The sequence below is a fragment of the Leucoraja erinacea genome, chromosome 4 (assembly GCF_028641065.1).
Source record: "Leucoraja erinacea ecotype New England chromosome 4, Leri_hhj_1, whole genome shotgun sequence".
Classification (NCBI taxonomy): Eukaryota; Metazoa; Chordata; class Chondrichthyes; order Rajiformes; family Rajidae; genus Leucoraja; species Leucoraja erinaceus.
The window spans coordinates 50117410-50135921 of NC_073380.1; the positions used below are offsets into that span (position 1 = coordinate 50117410).

The 18512-nt window shown below is 39.1% G+C and overlaps 2 protein-coding genes across 2 annotated transcripts in view; one reads left to right on the top strand and one right to left on the bottom strand.

Annotated features, from left to right (window-relative positions):
- LOC129696364 (EMILIN-2-like) overlaps positions 1–4418 on the top strand; it is a 67692-nt gene extending 63274 nt beyond the window's left edge. The window contains exon 7 of the mRNA XM_055634201.1: positions 1671–4418. Within this exon, the coding sequence (XP_055490176.1) occupies positions 1671–2002 (332 nt within the window). The 3' untranslated portion in view covers positions 2003–4418. The remainder of the gene's footprint in view (positions 1–1670) is intronic.
- Positions 4419–5723: 1305 nt separating this feature from the next.
- lpin2 (lipin 2) overlaps positions 5724–18512 on the bottom strand; it is a 90742-nt gene continuing 77953 nt past the window's right edge. Inside the window, 6 exon segments of the mRNA XM_055634202.1 lie at positions 5724–7341; positions 12527–12630; positions 12851–12889; positions 12892–12967; positions 15751–15903; positions 16919–17005. Coding sequence (XP_055490177.1) covers positions 7197–7341; positions 12527–12630; positions 12851–12889; positions 12892–12967; positions 15751–15903; positions 16919–17005 — 604 coding nt within the window. The 3' untranslated portion in view covers positions 5724–7196.

Sequence of the window (18512 nt, forward strand, 5' to 3'; positions counted from 1 at the left end):
AGTGAAGACGGTTGTGAAAGATTGCAGCAAGATCTAGATGGATTGGCCGGGTGGGCTGAGAAAAGGTTGATGGAATTTAATACAGAGAAGTGTGAAGACGTCTAACAAGGGCAGCACCTACAGTGAATGGTAGGCCTTTGGGGAGTGTTGTAGAGGAGTGCAGGTGCATGGTTCATTGAAGGTCCAGTCACAGGTAGATAAGGTGGTCAAAAAGGCCTTTGGCACATTGGCCTTCATCTGTCAGAGTATTGAGTATAGAAGTTGATAAGAGGACATTTAGAATATTGTGTTCAGTTCTGGGTATCATGTTATAGGAAATATATTGTCAAGCTTGAAAGGGTTCAGAAAAAATTAAGAGGATGTTACCAGGACTTGAGGGTGTGAGCTATAGGTAGAGGTTGAGTAGGCTGGGTATTCCTTGGAGCGCAGAAGGATGAAGGGTGATCTTATAGAAGTGTACAAAATCATGAGAGGAATAGATCAGGTAGATGCACAGAGTCTTTTGCCCAGAGGAGGGGATTCCCCTATTCTGGGCAAAATCCTCTGATATCCCAGAGGATTAACTATTTCACACAATGGGTGGTGGGTGTATGGAACAAGCTGCCAGAGGAGGTAGTTGAGGCTGGGACTATCCCTTCGCTGTAAGAAACAGTTGGACAGGTTTGGACGGATATGAACCAAGCACAGGCAAGTGGGACCAGTGTAGCTGGGACATTGTTGGCCAGTGTCGGGCCGAAGGCCATGCTTCCACACTGTATCACTCTATGACTCTAAGCAACAGTATTCAAGGAAAAGATCCTTTGTGAGCTGTGGGGTAGATGGTAACGAGTTTTACAGACACGAAAACTCAGCAGGCCAACAGTGAAACTGGTTGAAATTAAAAATGAGACCAACAGCCAAAGACTGGAATTGTGCTGGATAATTAATCTAACAGAAGAGAGTAACTCAGCGGGTCAGACAGCATATCTGGAGACGAGGAATAGGTGACGTTTCGGGTTGAGATCCTTCTTCAGATTGCAGCAGGGTCTCGACCCCAAATGTCATCTATTCCCCAGAGATGCTGTCTGACCCACTGAGTTAATCCAGCTTTGTGCCCATCTTTGGCTCAAACCAGCATTTGCAGTTCCTTCCTACAAAATTAATGTGACAGAATTGGAAGCCTGATAGTTGCAGGTTTTAAAACAGCCACTAAATCTGCCCTTGGTTTCCCCAACTTTTACTATGGAATGACAAGTTATGGAACTGGGAGAAGACTATGGAGGTTGATACTATAGTTGGATATCAAATGTACTGAAACAATACTAAATAATTTCAGTGTGATGAGGTTGTGCGTTTTGATACCCCACTCTTAGGGTTCAACATAATAAAGACAAGACAGTTAAATGATTAACAACTGGCAGTTTAGTTTTATAACTGGGGAAGGGGGAGATACTGAAAGCTAGGCAAACAAAAATGCTCTCTATTTGTTTTCAGATTTCCAGTAATAGTTCTAAATTTTAGTGCAGTATAAAAATGGTGAGTTGGTCCTTTTAACGTCCAAAGAATCAACTCCAGAGGATCACAAAATGTGTTGGTGGTTTCACTCTGAAATACTATTTTTCCTCAATCTGTTGTCTCAATTTTAAGTTCTCAATTGCAGGTTGTCCAAATTATCTTTGACTTTATTCCAGGTATATTTACTGTTCCTTTGGAAGGACAGTACCTCATCACTGCAGTTCTTGCTCCTCAGAGGAATGAACACATTGAAGCAACCCTCACTGTTTCTAATCGAAGTATCACACAGATGGACACGGCTGGCTATCGGATAGAGCTGTTGGAATCTCAAAGACCCTTCCTAAGAAGAGAGATTTGTGGGGGAATCGGGACCTTCAACCTGATTCTAAATCTTAAAGTTGGGGATGAAGTGAGTGTCTTTGTGATTGATGGTAAACTAGTCAACACAGATGAAATGTACTCAACTTTCAGCGGGACTTTGCTATACGAAACATCCCCACAGAGCTAGCCAACTTGAAAACTGGGCAAATTAACGTTTAAAATACACCAATTTAGGGTGTGCAAAGGGATGTGGATATTCCTGAATCTGACAGTCAAAAAAATATATAAAATGTCACTTCCTTTAAGGACTAATTCCACCAAGTTAGAATTCTGCATAAGCTTCCGGCTTATGATTTTAACATTCAAGACTTTTAAATAATCTTTCCATAATAGGATTTCACGATCAGTCATTTTACTAACTTAAAAAGTATTGTCTGTTGTGAGAGTTACTTTGAAATAGTACAATTTCACTTGTTCACACAGTTTACCAGAATGTCACAGCTGGAGGGTTGTCCAATCAAATGTTTTACATATTTATGGGTGTGCAAACTTTATCCATGTGATGGCAATTTTTTTTTTTTTTTTTTCATTTTCTGGGTAGTTATTTTCAGTTGAACTGTTGACAATCTGTTCTTAATTCAGCAACAAAATATTCCCCCCCTTCACCCTCACTCTATATTTAAATCACAGGGAAAATGTTCCTTAAAGCTTAAACCTGCTCTGAAATGCAATCTTGGGAGTAAATAGATAAAATTAAGAATGATACAATTACATTATGTCTGTGAAGATGCAATAATTTATAGTAATAATTTACTATTTAAACCTGTGCTCCACTTTATGATATACTGGCTTGGTGTTAATGGTTATAGGGAGAAGGCAGGAGAATGGGGTTGAGTGGGAAAGATAGATCAGCCATGATTGAATGGCAGAGTAGACCTTATTAGACTGAATGGCCTAATTCTGCTCCTATCACTTATGAAAAGTAGCTTTGCTGCATACCATCAAAATGCATCATTTGAAGGGATTATTGCACTTGCATAGGTAAATTCTTGTCTTGTGCTCTCTTGCTACATTTTATGTTCCTGTATGAATCAGTGCACCAATGTAAACCAACAAAACTGAATTTAGTTATGCATGTTGCCAAAATGTTAACATGCATCATCGGGTTCTTTGGTGGAATGGGGGGGTGGTAGAGGAAGGGAGAATCATGTATTTTCTTGACACTTGCTTTAAACAACATTAAGACATGGACAACTACAAGAAAGGTAAAAAGCCATTCGGGAAAAAGCTTTGAAAAGTAAAAATATGCTAAGCGCAATAAACAATCGATGGTGGGAGAATGTGGTAGATGGAATGCAATTCATAATGAATGGCTCACACCGTAAACCACCTCAAACTCAGGTTATCATTGGCTATATTTCTTGGACTCTATAGCCAGTCTCTTAAAATATTTTGTGTCCAAATAAATAGCAATTTGCTTTTGCTAATGTCTTACAATAATGCAATTTTAGGTTGCCTTTTGGAATTAATATTCTATAAACTGAAAATGTTAATTCATACAAATTGGATATCAACTTTAACTCTTTAACACTACTTTATCACAAGCATTTTATAAAAATAAGCTAGAGAAACAATTCAAAGAACATTTGAAAGAGTATTAATATAACTTTTGATATTTATAATAGCTAAATATACAATTTTCCTACTCAACTACACTTAAACTTCAGACAATACATTTGTTAGATTTTATTAAAATAAATAGTTCATTATTTTACTTTGGAAGGTCTCCTTTCTTGTAGCATGAAGATCTTCCTTTAAACAAGATCCTTCGTTAATTTTGGTGCAAAGGAATTACTTGAGTATTCTGGTACAGACAATGGTTAGGCCCAAATGAAATGCTCACACATCCTCCTCCACAGAGCACTACAGTGTTTCAATATTAAATGTTATTTTAAGATGGAAGATGCCAGAGCAGATAATTATATTGAAAGATCCATAATGGTAATGTTTAACCTTCAGTTTTAAAGGAAAGAAAAACAAATAGGAAGTTCTGGGATATAGAAACATAAAATTTGAAATACTCAACCAGTCAGATAGTGTGTGGAGAATATTCTCTGCAGAAGTCGCTTAATTTGAGTATTTCCGGTATTTAAAAATATTGTATGGTCAATTATTCCTCGTTTTAAAAACAATGAAGATTTAGGTCCAAGAAAATTTGCACGGGTCCCCCAATGAGCTAACTTATAGAAAGTCTAGTGTAACCAGTTTTAATCAACCAATTTTTAATTGTTCATTGTTCAAACAATTTTTAAAGCATATCTTCTAAACCTAAAATAAGTAAAATACTCTAGGATCAAGTTAAAATCAGCGATCAATAATGGGTGTGGACTTGATGGGTCGAAGGGCTTATTTCCATACTTCTCTCTGACACTACAGAAGTGAAGAAAAACATGAATTCTATTGAAGTATTTTGAAACCCAAAATGCATGTGAACTTTTGCTCTTTGAATGATCTGGTCTCATGTATTATTGTATCAATGAGGATATTTTACCGTTTTATCAAGGTTAATAATCCTATTGATTAAACATATATTTTTAAAAACATGCACATTTTATGTTTACCTTGTATGCTGTTTTCCTTGGCATTAAAATAACAAACCAATACAAAGTCCACTGAACAAAGTAATACTGCCAGGCAAGTCGGTCTGTATGCAATTCTAATAAAGTTGTGGGTCTGAAACACAATTTTTTTTCTGCTCCGTCACTGAGGAAACCCAGTAGTGAAATGCCTCAAAATACCCAGTGTATAAACTAAAGAGAACTCGCTTAGACTTTGGTTTGACAGGAGTTTGCTCGTCCGTGTGTCAAACGACGTTCTGCCATCGCTTTGCCACAGCCTGTGCCACATCTGTGCCTCTGCGGAGATCGGCCACAGTGCATGCCTCTCCGCCGCAAGTCAGTAGGTGACCCATTGTCTGTACCTCTCCACGGTTGCATTTGTCAGAGTTCAAGAGGCCCCACTTCTTCAGGTTGAGTCCGCAACGTCCGACTCCAGTGCGGAGGCGGTTTAGGGCTTTCCAGGTAGTATAAGGCAGGTGGTGTCCTGATGCCATCTGTTGGTTGGTTTTGGTGCCTGGTACAGTTGGCTCTAGTTCCATGAAGCTGTTCTGACTCTTCAGGCGTTTCTTGGCATGTTGGTGATTGTGCAAGGGGCAGGAGTGAGGGAGCAACAAAGTTGACATTCTATTGTCAGTGAAATATGAGGTCTAGCATAGACACCAAAAATTAACATCCCTCTGTTACTTTATCTTTCAATAATATCACGCTTCCCTACATTACACTATTGACCAGTTCTATTTGATACAGCAGATCCATTTCTCTTGGGAACCAAGTTACAATGTGCTTGCCTTTTGCTACTAGGTCACTTCTGCTAGTTGAGAAATTGCATGTAGGACACAGTCGAATCAAAATTCTCACCTTAAGCTAAAACTTGCCTGTATTCACTCCAGATGATCAGAAAGATTGAGACATTTGGTGATTAAGGTCCTGTCAATTTCTCATCTGCACTCCCAATGTTGCAATATATATCATGGGATTCTTCCCTCACACAGGACAAACTCCCAGCTTTAATCCACTGAAACAAGTTACTTACTCAAATAAAACACATGCTGGAGTAACTCAGCAGGTCAGGCAGGAATGGATAGGTGGCGTTTCAGGTCAGGAAGCTTTTTCAGAATGCAGAAGAGTCACAATGTGAAACTTTGCCCATCCATTCCCTTGAGAGTCACTGCCAAACCTGCCAAGTTACTCCAGCATAGTTGTATCCAAATTTGCAGCATCTGCACTTCCTTGTTCCTCACCGACTCAAATCGTTTTTCAACTCACAGAATACTCTAGATCACACAAACGTACAAGATTTCTGATGTTATATTTATTCCATGACCCACCAAGAATGTGTACATACACACATGGAATGAAGATTGTATTAAACATGGTTAATAATAAGTACACATTCTGCCATACATACAATCACTAAAATCCAAGGTTGACCCACAACGGGTTTCATAAATGACACAACAAAATCAAATTTCAGCTCAGACTTTCTCTTGATAAGGGGTGTGCAAATACTTTCCATTATCAGAAACATAACAATACTGTATTTTCAACACAATGTCACTAAGTGTATAATTTCTTAATTTGAAAACTATACAGAGATGTGTTTAATTTACTACTTCATCAAAATGTGTACAGGTTTTAGTACATTGTGTAAACCTCGTACCAGGATTATAATTGATCATTAGTAGAAAGCCCCTTAGAATTGACTTGGGTTGAGTGACAAATACAAAGTTCATTATTTCTTACCACTTGAACAAATGAAGATATTTCCAGATATAACCACAAATAGTTTAAAGTGAAGAACACTGAATCTAAGAAATATGATTGCTATTTTCCTTTCACCCAGTATAATACAACCAATGTAAGCACTTTAAACAGTATAATTATCTTTTCATACGTGTTGTCATAACACACTAATCCACATCTTTCACAGAAAGAATCACTTGCTGCAATGTGAAATGCCTTCATGCAAAATCCTTCCTGTGCTGCTGGAACATGGCTGACATTTTATTTTAAATCAATGAAAGGTATTCATGAGAGAATAGATGACATTATGGCAATAGGTTACAAAATACATTTAAAGTTACAAATAGCCTGCCTCCACCCAATTAGCCAGCCGTTGTAAGAATTGTCAGGTTACACCTACATCTTTTCTCTTCTATTTAAGTGATCAGGTACCATTTAGATCTGATTTACAGGGATGGAAGTGCAATTTGTTTGATTTAAAAAAACAAAAAACAATTGAAATCACAATACAAAATTGGCATTCATTAACACCACAGATGAAGCAGCACCATATAGCATTAGGTTTTGCAATATGAATCAGACTGTTACACAAGATGTAACGGCAATTTAGTTATTGTTTGATTCCATTATATTCAACAGATTGAGCCCATTTTCCTGGCATTATCACTTTCAAGACACTGAGGAATCTCTAATCTAAACCATGATGTTTTAAAAAGTTACTAGAAGTAGCAACTGGAATGATGAGAGTAGAGTGCGAACAGTATGTGCAATGTTTTTGCATATAGACGGCACATGACTAAAATCATGTTTTTCCTTCTGCTGCAACCAGTTGGTAAAATGAACACTAGACAATATTCCTGAGAATTGTGCTGGTATTAACTGCATATTCATGCTTATACAACAATTGAATCAGTACATAAAATAAACATAGCTATCTTTAATCTATACCCGAACCAGACTTTTGGAAAAGTATGAAAAGTACTTGGGATTTCTTTGACAAGAAATCAATGAATATAATTTCTAATTAAGTTCTTCCATATTGATACTTGGCAGCACATCTCGCCAATAGTTGAAGTGGCTGTATTCTGGATAAATAAAAGCAGAACACTGTTCCTGATTTAGTAAAGGAAAGACATGTTCAACGAGCTCACTCAACCTCATATACCTAACAAGGAGAGAGAGAAAGGTCACAATTAGAACAAATTATTTTTTTTTTCTCCATTAAGTACAAAATAAATCACAAACATACTAATGTTCTCATTAAACAGATGGGATGCAAGATAAAACTCATTGCCTATCACCTATAAACATTGAAGGAAAAGCAATGCATTTTTCAAGTTACAGAATTAATGTTTGTACATTGTTCCTTCCACATCACCTTCAATTTTCATTATTTCTTGGGCAAAACTGGAGCTTCTCTGATTGAATGCCTGTTACCTTACCAAAGTACTTACTTGGATATAAGTTGCAACAGTTTTTATGGAAGGAAGTTGAACAGAAATACTACATGCCCAGCACTGTCCTCATTCGCACACTTTCTCCAGCAAGGATCACAGGATGATTATAAATGTTACTCGTGATTGAACAAAAATTCACAGAGCTCTAATAAAAGGTAATTGACCTGAAATGTCAACATAATATAATAACATAAATGACAACTCTTCTCCACAGATTCTACCTGACCTACTGAGTATTTTCAGCAATCTGTTTTTATTATTGAACATAAGATAGATATCTCTAGATATGATATGCCATTTATTGTCACTATACATGTACAGTGAAACTGAAAGCTGCTCGTACTCAGTGCATACATACAATTTTACACAAAAAACAAGAAACAGAAAAACAAACAGAAGGGAGATGGGGGGGGGGGGGGAAATAGGTGCACAAATTCTACGGCGCTACATACATATATACAGATGGAAGTCCGTGTTGGGCGGTGTAGTCAGTGCATGTGTGGATTTGAATTTATGGTAGATATAATTCTCGGGAAGCAGCTATTCCTGAGTCTGTTTGTCCTGGATTTGATGCACCTATAGCGCCTTCCAGAGGGCAGCAGGTCGAACAGTCCAAACGCAGGATGGGAGCTGTCTTTGGTGATCTTCTTTGCCCTGCTAAGGCAGCGGGAGGTGTAGATGTCCATCAGGGAGGGGAGAGGGCAACCAATGATCCTCTGCGCTGTCCTGGTTACCCTCTGAAGCCTCCCAAAGCAAGGGCCATTGATAAACAGAGATTAACTTCAGTATTAATCAAGCACTAAATTTGGGATCTTTTGAGTGTTTTTTTTGTTAACAACGCTGAAAGTGTTGCTACATACGATTTCCTGTTATATTCGCAATTTGTTTCGGTTGCAGTTCTTGTCAGCAAAAAATAACCTGTTTCTTTCTTTCCTCTGCCTGCATTGCCTCAAAGTGACCACTAAAAATTGCATGTGAACAACCAAGCCAATTATTTGTGGCAACAGAGACTTGTCTCTGTACAGTTTCTCAATCACTTCATACGGATGAGGCCAAAGTAGAGGACTGATCAAATGCTAGAACCTTCAGCTCACAGCTTAGCTAATGTGCATTAGTAAACACACCTGGAATCTGGATAAACATTTAACTGATGAAACACAGAAACATAAGAAGTTATTTTGTTGTACATGAAACTTGATAGAAACTTCCTTAAAAATGAACAAGATATTTATCAGGAATGGATTTAATACTTCACTGTGGCTTGCAGGATTTTGAAAATGCTCTAAGAGCAGTAATGTTAGAATGTTATCAACCCTATGACAATGCTATTAAAAATCTTGATTAAATCTGCATTGTTTGACATAGTAATCAAAATACATAAAGGCTTTAGCAATAAATAGGAATTTATTTGGAAGCCAAAAGGAGTGCAAAACCCCTGAAACTTACACACAAAAAAAAGCACTTCTTAAATTTATGGGATTTATTTAATGTTTATGTGTTTCTTTCCTTCCAACTGCATATCCAATTTTCTCTTGTGTCCGATTGAAATCTAGTTTGCCTGGCGTTTCTCTCCGTTTTCTTTGCGCAATCTAATTGTACTTCTCTTTACCTTGATACGTATTCTCTCAAGCTACTTACATTACAAATCTCTTTCTATCTTGAGGGTTGAAGTAAACTGGATACGATTGTACACAACTTTAATTCAAGTATATTGAGTATATTTTCTGTGAGACTATTTAGGAAATGGGAGATCAACATCGTTTATTAAGAAAATGGCCACATTATACTATTAGCAACCGTGCAATATGTGGAAGGATAATTTGGATTATAAAATTTGGTAGGGATTTGCGAGTGATTAAATGGGCATCAAAACTCAGCATTACATGACAACATCAATACCAGTAGGCCAGCGAAGAACCTGGTCCTCCATGCATCATAATCATTACTTGTCTACCCCAGTGTTGCTTTCCCGCCCAATCCTTGATACCGTTATTATCCAGAAATTTGTTCTAAAGGAATCCAATGTCTAGCCTCCAACACACACCAGAGAATTCTAAACATTTACAATATGATATAACTTTATTTATCCCAGGATGGAAATTGGTCTGCTAACAATCATAAAACACAACAAGATACATGAACCATGAAATTAAAGTTACGAGTGGAAAGACCAGGATTTGGGATGTGCAAAGATTGGGGGGTGGGTGGGGTCATTCTACCCCACGACAAAAGGGGGAAGAGTTGTGCAGTTTGATAGCAACAGGGAAAAAGGATCTCCTGCGGCATTCTGTGCTGCATCTTGGTGGAACCAGTCTGTTGTTGAAGGTGCTCCTCAGGTTGACCATGGAAGTGGTGAGCTGTATTGGCCAAGATGCCCCGCACTTTGAGGAGCATCCTCCCAAGACCATCTCCAATGAAACCAACTCCACTCCCAGGATGGAGCCAACCTTCCTGATGAGCGTGTTGATCCATTTACCACCCTGAATGAAGAAATGTATACCTCTTCTCAGTTTTAAATGACCCAGCCTTATTACAATCTCCGGGTTCCAGCCTATGCAGGATGTAGAGAATTTTGACCCAAAGTTTAAGTGGATGAAGGCTCAGTACAATTTATAATTGGAGATAATAATGGATTTTTTGCATTGGAGGAACATTAGTTGGGAAAAGTGCAGAAACTGAAGAACGGATAAGGAGTATAAGTGTCAGAAAGACATGTTGCAACTTTATAGAGCTGGTTAAACCACATTTGGCAGAGTGTGTGTAGTTCTGATTACCCCAGGAAAGATGTGGAGGCTTTGGAGTGTTGAGAGCTTTACCAGTATGCTGCCTGGATTATAAAGGATACGTGCCTCAAGGATATGTTCGACAAACTAGGATTTATTTATTCTAGAAAGTCAGAAGCTGAGGGAAGAATAATGAAAGGTTAAAATTAAGAGAGGCATGGATGGACAGAATATTTTTCCCAGGATGGAAATAATATTAGAGGACTCTCGCGGCGAGAGGGCCTGAACATTGGACCACCCGTAGCAGCAACTGCGGGGGCTCGGGAGGCCCTGACCACGGGTGAACAACAAAGAGGAGGATGACTGAACTTTTGGTGCCTTCCCTCAAAGTGGGAAACTTTGATTCCGCTGTGTGGGGATATTTATGTTAAAGTCTTTTGTGTGTTCTGGTCTTTTTTATTCGTATGGCTGTATAAATTTCACTGTACCAATTGGTACATGTGACAATAAATGTCTCTTGAATCTTGAATCTCTTAAAATCAGAGTGGAATGTTTAAATGAGATGTGCAGCAGCAACTTTAAAAAAAGAGGCACGCACATACTACCAGGAGTGGTGGTGAAAGCAGATAAAATTGCGGTATTTAAGACTTTTATATGGGCACATGAATATGCAGGGCTGGAGGCACATGGAGTATTGCAGGCAGCAGGGATTAGTTTAACTTGGCTTCAGGTTTGGCATTGACATTGTGTGCGTAAGGCCGTTTCTGTATTATGTTCCATGGAAAATTAAGTTTGGAAAAGAGCTTTGTGTAAAGGAATAACCCAGTGTCAACATTTTGGGGAGCATAAAAGATATTTATGGAGCACCACATTGTGCAGGAGTAGTTGGCAAGGGCAGAAGCTGTGTGTGGCATTTGGAAGGCTGGAACAAAAGTAAGCAATGACAGAGTGAAACAAGAGAAATAATTTGACACATTCTGCAATACTCCCTGCACCCTTCCATTGGGGGGGATGGAATGTAATGTACTAAGAATTGTAGTGAGTTGGTACAAGGAAGTTAACGACAAACTCCCCTTGTTTGTGCGATGTTGTGGTGAACATAATGTCAAGACAAACTAATCCTATCTAGCTGCACATGAGCCATATTCCTTCATATTTATGTGCTGATCTAAAAGCTTCTTAACTGCCATTGTTGTATGGCAGTGCATTCCTGGCACCCAGCACTCTCTATGTTAAAAATATATATAATTTGTACATCTCCTTTAAACTTTATCCATCTCACGTTAAAGCTGTGCTCTCTCAGCAAGGAGATTTAGTTTAGTTTATTGTCATGATGTACTAAGGTACAGTGAAAAGCTTTTGTTGCATGAGACATCCAGGAATGAAGAATGGGAAATTATGGTCATTGATGAGAATTGAGATTTGACATGTATAAAGGCAAATGGTTTTAGACTGAACACATTGAGGAAAGCTGCAACTGGTGTAGGAATTGGCACGTCAATCTGTTCCAAATTCCTTGGCACCTCCGCTCACTGGGTGTGAACCAACTACTTGGATCTGAAATGGTTATTATGTTAAAAAGTGTAAAATTACTGACAATAAAAAAAAATGTGGCAAAGTGCAGCCATAATACAAAAAAAATCTTCTACATATATATTTTACACACGCTCCCTAGTTTTTTTGCCAGCATTTTCCTTTCTCAATTTAAAATATTTTTAGTTGATTTCCCCAGTCATAGAGTTCCTTTAAATGGAACTGTTGTGGCATTTGCTGTCAGTGGTAAAAGAACAACATGTGTGGTTTACATACATGACAGGGTTTCACAGGTGCCATAAGGATATTTCTGATACTCTTTGTTGCATCTTGCACAGCTTCCTTTGGTGAGTGGGTCACGCAGAATATCTGGAGAACATAGGCACGGTTTCAGCTCAGGATCCTTCCTCAGACTGAAGGGTTCCGACCCAAAAAGTTGCCTATCGAATCAGTCTGAAGAAGAGCCCCAACCAAAGTGTCACCCATCCATGTTTTTCTAGAGATGCTGAGTAACTCCAGCACTTTGTCTCTTTTTTGTAAAGCAGCATATGCAGTTCCTTGTCTCTCAGCGTTCCTATGCAGGGCAAAGAACAGGCGGCAAAAAAAAAAAAAAGCTTGGTCCTAAAGGAATACTTACGAAGATTTATTGCCCTTGGTTTGCTCCTGTATTAGTTCGCCTTTAGGATTAACTGTAAAAATTCTGTAGTCTGGGACTCCTACTTGCTTGTAGGCACAAACATCCTAAAAACAATAGCAAAAGATGTGAAATATTGTAATCCTCCTCTTCCTCCCCTTTCCAAAAGTTCCGATATTGAAATCTCAAGTTAACAAATCAGTATTAAATGACAAAGTCTGACAAATATAGGTATTTTAACTTTGTGTGGAATTTTGCATGCTTTCCTACTGTATAAAACATTCACTAGGCCATTTTTAAACTATGGAAGTATTGGTAGTAACTTACATTCGGTCGGTTCCCAAAAGCAGCGTAGAAAGGATGGTGGTGTAAACATTAAACAGACTTTTGATGTCATTCAAACATTCTATCTTAAATTTTTCTGGTTTCTTCTCTATTACTTCTCTGCAATTAAATGGGTAGAACATCAGATGTACAATTCATTCCTGTTTATTATCATTGCTTATACTACAAGTAATAAAGGCACAATGGTGCAGCGGTAAAGCTGCTGCCTCACAGCTCGATCTTGACTACGGGTGCTGTCTGTGTAGAGTTTGCATTCTCCCTGTGACTTCACAGGTTTTCTCCGGATGTTCTGGTTTCCTACCACATCCCAAAGACATGCAGGTTTGTAGGTGTAGGAAGGAACTGCAGATGTTGGTTTAATCCGATTATAAGACACAAAATGCTGGAGTAACTCAGCGGGACAGGCAGCATCTCTGGAGAGAAGGAATGGGTGACATTTCGGGTCAAGCCCCTTCTTTGTAGGTTGATTGGTTTCTGTAAAAGTGTGTACGGGTGATGGATGGACAGCATTGACTTGGTGGGGCCGAAGGGCCTGTTTCCACACCATATCTCTAATACTAAAAAAACTATATACAGAGGGAGAATGGACTTTTACTTGTGCATAAAACCTGTTCCACAAACCTTAGTCAGGATTGTGACTTGGAATCCTACCAGCTATATGTCATGTTTTATTTGATAGGTTGAAATGCAAATAATCCATGACAGACAAATGAAACTAGTTTAGAGATAATTCCGCCTCGGGGAAATGTCACTGTCAAAGATTTTGAGTAATTTACCTTTTACTTCTGTGGTTATGAACACAGATAACACAAGTTAATTCTGGAAAATGTTCCTCTAAATGTTTTAATTTACAGCTACTTTGACAGTATTGAGAATTTTTTCAATGAAACAATAAAATGTTTAACATTAATATGGAAAACAAGCTAACAGAGTAGGAGTGAACCTATGCTGTCAGATGTTCACAACTCCACTCTACCAGATGCAATCTAGCAATATTGTTGGATTATCTTTGATGCCTGGCCAAGTCCAACAGGTTTTGTCAAGAAACATTTCCGGCACTGTAGCAGATTCAACTACCTAATAATTAAACCTCATATTTTATCAAGACATCTAATTTCTATCTACCTTGTGTGAGAACAAATGATCCCTGTCCCTCGCTACATGTGACAATAAACTAAACTAAATCTACAGAAGACCTATTAACATAGAAACATAGAAACATAGAAATTAGGTGCAGGAGTAGGCCATTCGGCCCTTCGAGCCTGCACCGCCATTCAATATGATCATGGCTGATCATCCAACTCAGTATCCCATACCTGCCTTCTCTCCATACCCCCTGATCCCCTTAGCCAGAAGGGCCACATCTAACTCCCTCTTAAATATAGCCAATGAACTGGCCTCAACTACCCTCTGTGGCAGAGAGTTCCAGAGATTCACCACTCTCTGTGTGAAAAAAGTTCTTTTCATCTCGGTTTTAAAGGATTTCCCCCTTATCCTTAAGCTGTGACCCCTTGTCCTGGACTTCCCCAACATCGGGAACAATCTTCCTGCATCTAGCCTGTCCAACCCTTAAGAATTTTGTAAGTTTCTATAAGATCCCCTCTCAATCTCCTAAATTCTAGAGAGTATAAACCAAGTCTATCCAGTCTTTCTTCATAAGACAGTCCTGACATCCCAGGAATCAGTCTGGTGAACCTTCTCTGCACTCCCTCTATGGCAATAACGTCCTTCCTCAGATTTGGAGACCAAAACTGTACGCAATACTCCAGGTGTGGTCTCACCAAGACCCTGTACAACTGCAGTAGAACCTCCCTGCTCCTATACTCAAATCCTTTTGCAATGAAAGCTAACATACCATTCGCTTTCTTTACTGTCTGCTGCACCTGCATGCCTACCTTCAATGACTGGTGTACCATGACACCCAGGTCTCGCTGCATCTCCCCCTTTCCCAATCTGCCACCATGATATTAATGAGGAAATCAGTCTGCTTATCAATAGCCAGATCCATGAACTCCTTTACAAGCCAATATATCAATTGGTGAAAGGTCACAAGATGCTGGAGTAGCTCAGGAGGTCAGATAACATCTTTGGAGAACATGGATAGGTGACATTTCTGGTTGGGACTCTTCTAGTCAAACATTACCTACCCATGTTCACCAGAGACATTGCCTGACCTGCTGAATTACTCATGCACTTTGTTTCCTTTTACTATAAACCAGCATCTGTAATTCTTTATTTCTACAATTGGTGAAAGAGTGGCGCAGCAGTAGAGTTGCTGCCTTACAGCCAATGCAGCGCTGGAAACCCGGGTTCGATCCAGACTATGGTTACTGCCTGTGCGGAGTATGTAAGTTCTCCCCGTGACCTGTGTGGGTTTTCTCCGAGATCTTCGGTTTCCACCCACTCTCCAAAGACGTACAGGTTTGTAGGTTAATTGGCTTGGTAAATATAAAAATTGTCCCTAGTGGGTGTAGGATAGTGTTAATGCGTGGGGATCGCTGGTCGGCGAGGACCCGGTGGGCCTGTTTCCGCGCTGTATCTCTAAACTAAACATAAACTAAACTAAATTAAAGCAACCTTCTGCACTTTATTTTCGATGGTTAAACTTCAGTCATAAACTATGCACAAAGTAAGTTTCAACTCACTTATCAAACCTTCGGGGGTTTGTAGATGAGGCCATGTCTCCACTAATTCCGCAAAAAGGATTTGTTATTACAACACATTTTGGAGTTTCAAAAGTGGTTAAGAACTTTCTGGGCAAGTTAGATGGCTCTCAAAATTACATTTATACCACGATTCAAGCCAAAATTAAAATCAGTCAACAGGGAATCAGCGAAATAAGAGTTTAAAATTACTGATTGGAGATCCTGCCATATACATACCTGTGAAGAGCTGAAAAGAGACTGCTAGGGGACAGCAGTACAGGTCCTCTAGGAAGGATTGTTCCTTTATCATTCACCCAATGCAAATACCCTCTCGTCATGTCTGCCATGCCAATCGCACGTGCTGAACAGTAAAGAAATTTGTAGCCATTCCTTTAAGCAAATAAAGAACAGTAAATTGTATTATCAGTGAATACGACCTGAAATGGAATACATTGTAGACATTAAAACAAGATCTCAATTAACTCCCGTACAACAAATGTTATTTATTTTATGTTAACATGAATTTGTATTCCTTGCACATTTTGATTCCTAACTTCATAAAGTCATGGTTAACCATCTGCCCCACCTACAGTGTGTGACTCTGTGGCTGATGTTGTTATGTTGTTTCTGGAAGTATAAACGGTAAAATTTAACACTTTGCAGATAAAAATGTCTAAACCAAGTAAGGAACAGCCGAATAGTAGAGGGGGCTGCAGTGAGGTGAGTGGGGTGTAGCAGAAGGATCTGGCTGTCAACCCAATCCATTCACTAATTCCAATTCAGCCAGGAAGATGCTCAGCTGGCTTGCTCTCATTCTATATACCTATCCATGATATAGACATTCTATATACCTATCCATGTTCTTCAGAGATGCTGCCTAACCCACTGAGTTACTCTAGCACTTTGTCTCTTTTTTGGCAAACCGGCATCTGCAGTTCCTTGTGTCCACAAATTAACTCTGTTTTTCTCCCCAGGGATGCTTCCTCAACTGCCATTCATTTACAGCACCTTCTGTTATTACTTGAAGTGGAATTGGCAGCATGAAAAAAAAGAATGTGACTTTTGTGTTTGGCCATTATTTTTCATAGAACATAGAACAGCAGAGGACAAGAACAGGCCCTTCGGCCCACAATGTCTGTGCCGAACATAATGCCAAGACCATCTGTTATCTGCCTGCACATAATCCCATCTCTCTCCATTTTTTGCATATCCATTTGCCTAGACAAAACGCACTACAATTGTCACTATTATATTTGCTTCAACCACAACCACTGGCAATGTGTTCCTGGCACTCACCATCATCTGTGTAAAAGACTTGCCCCACACATCTCCTTTTATCTTTGCTCCCCCTCATATTAAAGCTATGCCATCTAGTAATCCTGAAATATGGTTCCTAGATACTTACTCGTGTATCTTGTGATAAAGCTTTGCGATCCCTGGGTGGGTCCAGTCCTTGCCCAGCTGTGGAAGGATTTGTCCCAAAGCATCAGACCTAGAAGAAATATCACAATAAGTTACCTGCAGACAATAAGCTTAAAGGAAATTGTTAAAAGACCACCATAAACAGATGATCTTAAATAGACTTGTCATAAATAAGAGTACAAATTGATGGGAATTAAAATAAGTGTCTTATTAGTAATAGGAAAGGCAGTCACACATTTGATAGCTACAAAATAAAAAAGTGATTAAACAAGCACTTAATCAGTATTATTATAACCTGAAGGTGGATGCATCTTTAAAAATACGTTCCTATTTTATCCCATGTAGTGAATGTTTACAATTTACTGGAAAAGATATCTTGACAGAACAAACTTTATGGAAACAGATAATGCTGGTCAATGAATGTGCATTACCACATACATGTTAATACCGTTTTAGAAATGGGCCTGAGAGATGATGGCTAGGATAATCCCAAGAGGGCAGTGGGGTAACTAGTTGTTAATGTCTTATGTAAAATATATATATATGTGTGTGTGTGAGAGATGTATTTAAAGAGGCATGGAGAGGGTCGACAGTCTGACCCCTCGTCCCCTCCCCCAGGGAAATATTAAGGACAAGAGGGCATAGATTTAAGGTGAGAGGTAAAGCTTAAAGGAAGATGGACACAACAAGCTGGAGTAACTCAGCAGGTGAGGAAGCATCTCTGGAGAAAAGGAGTAAGTGATGTTGTGGGTCGAGACCCTTCTTCCTACAAAGTTTAAAGGAATGTGCAGGACAAGCACACAGAGATTGGTGGGTGCCTGGAATACCCAGCCAGGGGTGGTGATGGAGGCAGATACATTAGTGGCGTTTAAGAAACTTTGATATAGGCACATGAATATGCAGGGGTTGGAGGAATATGGAACACATACAGGCAGATAAGAGTTGGTCTTGGCATCATGCTCAGCATGAACACCATGAGCCAAAGGGCCTGTTCCTTTGCTGTGCTGTTTTATATTCTATGGCCTTATCAGCAGTCAAATGATATTTGTGTGAACGGGTTACGAATGGCAATAACATAATGCACCGACTGATTACAATTTATTCAAAGGCGGCTAATTAATTCTATAAGCCAGCATCTGCAATTCTTCCCTACACATAATTAATGATGGTCTTTATATCAAAAGATCTGGAAAATTTCTGGACAAAATCCTGCTTGGACCACACAGCAGACACATCTCAGCAGGACAGCATTATCTATGGAGAAAAGGAATGGGTGACGTTTCAGGTCGAGACCCTTCTCTTCCTCCTCAGAGATACAGCTTGTCCCGCTGAGTTACTCCAGCATTTTGTGTCGATCTTCGGTGTAAATCAGCATATGCAGTTCGTTCCTAGACCACACAGAGTTACTGGTGAATATATTGGTCTTGGAGGGAGCAAATAATTTTTAGGAATCCAAGGGTTAAATATCAAATGAAAGCTAGGACTAGATGCATTGAATTCAGATGGTCAATAATCTGGACAAAGATAATGAAGTAAAACAAAAGCAGGCAGGATCATATGAAAATCATCGGAGGATA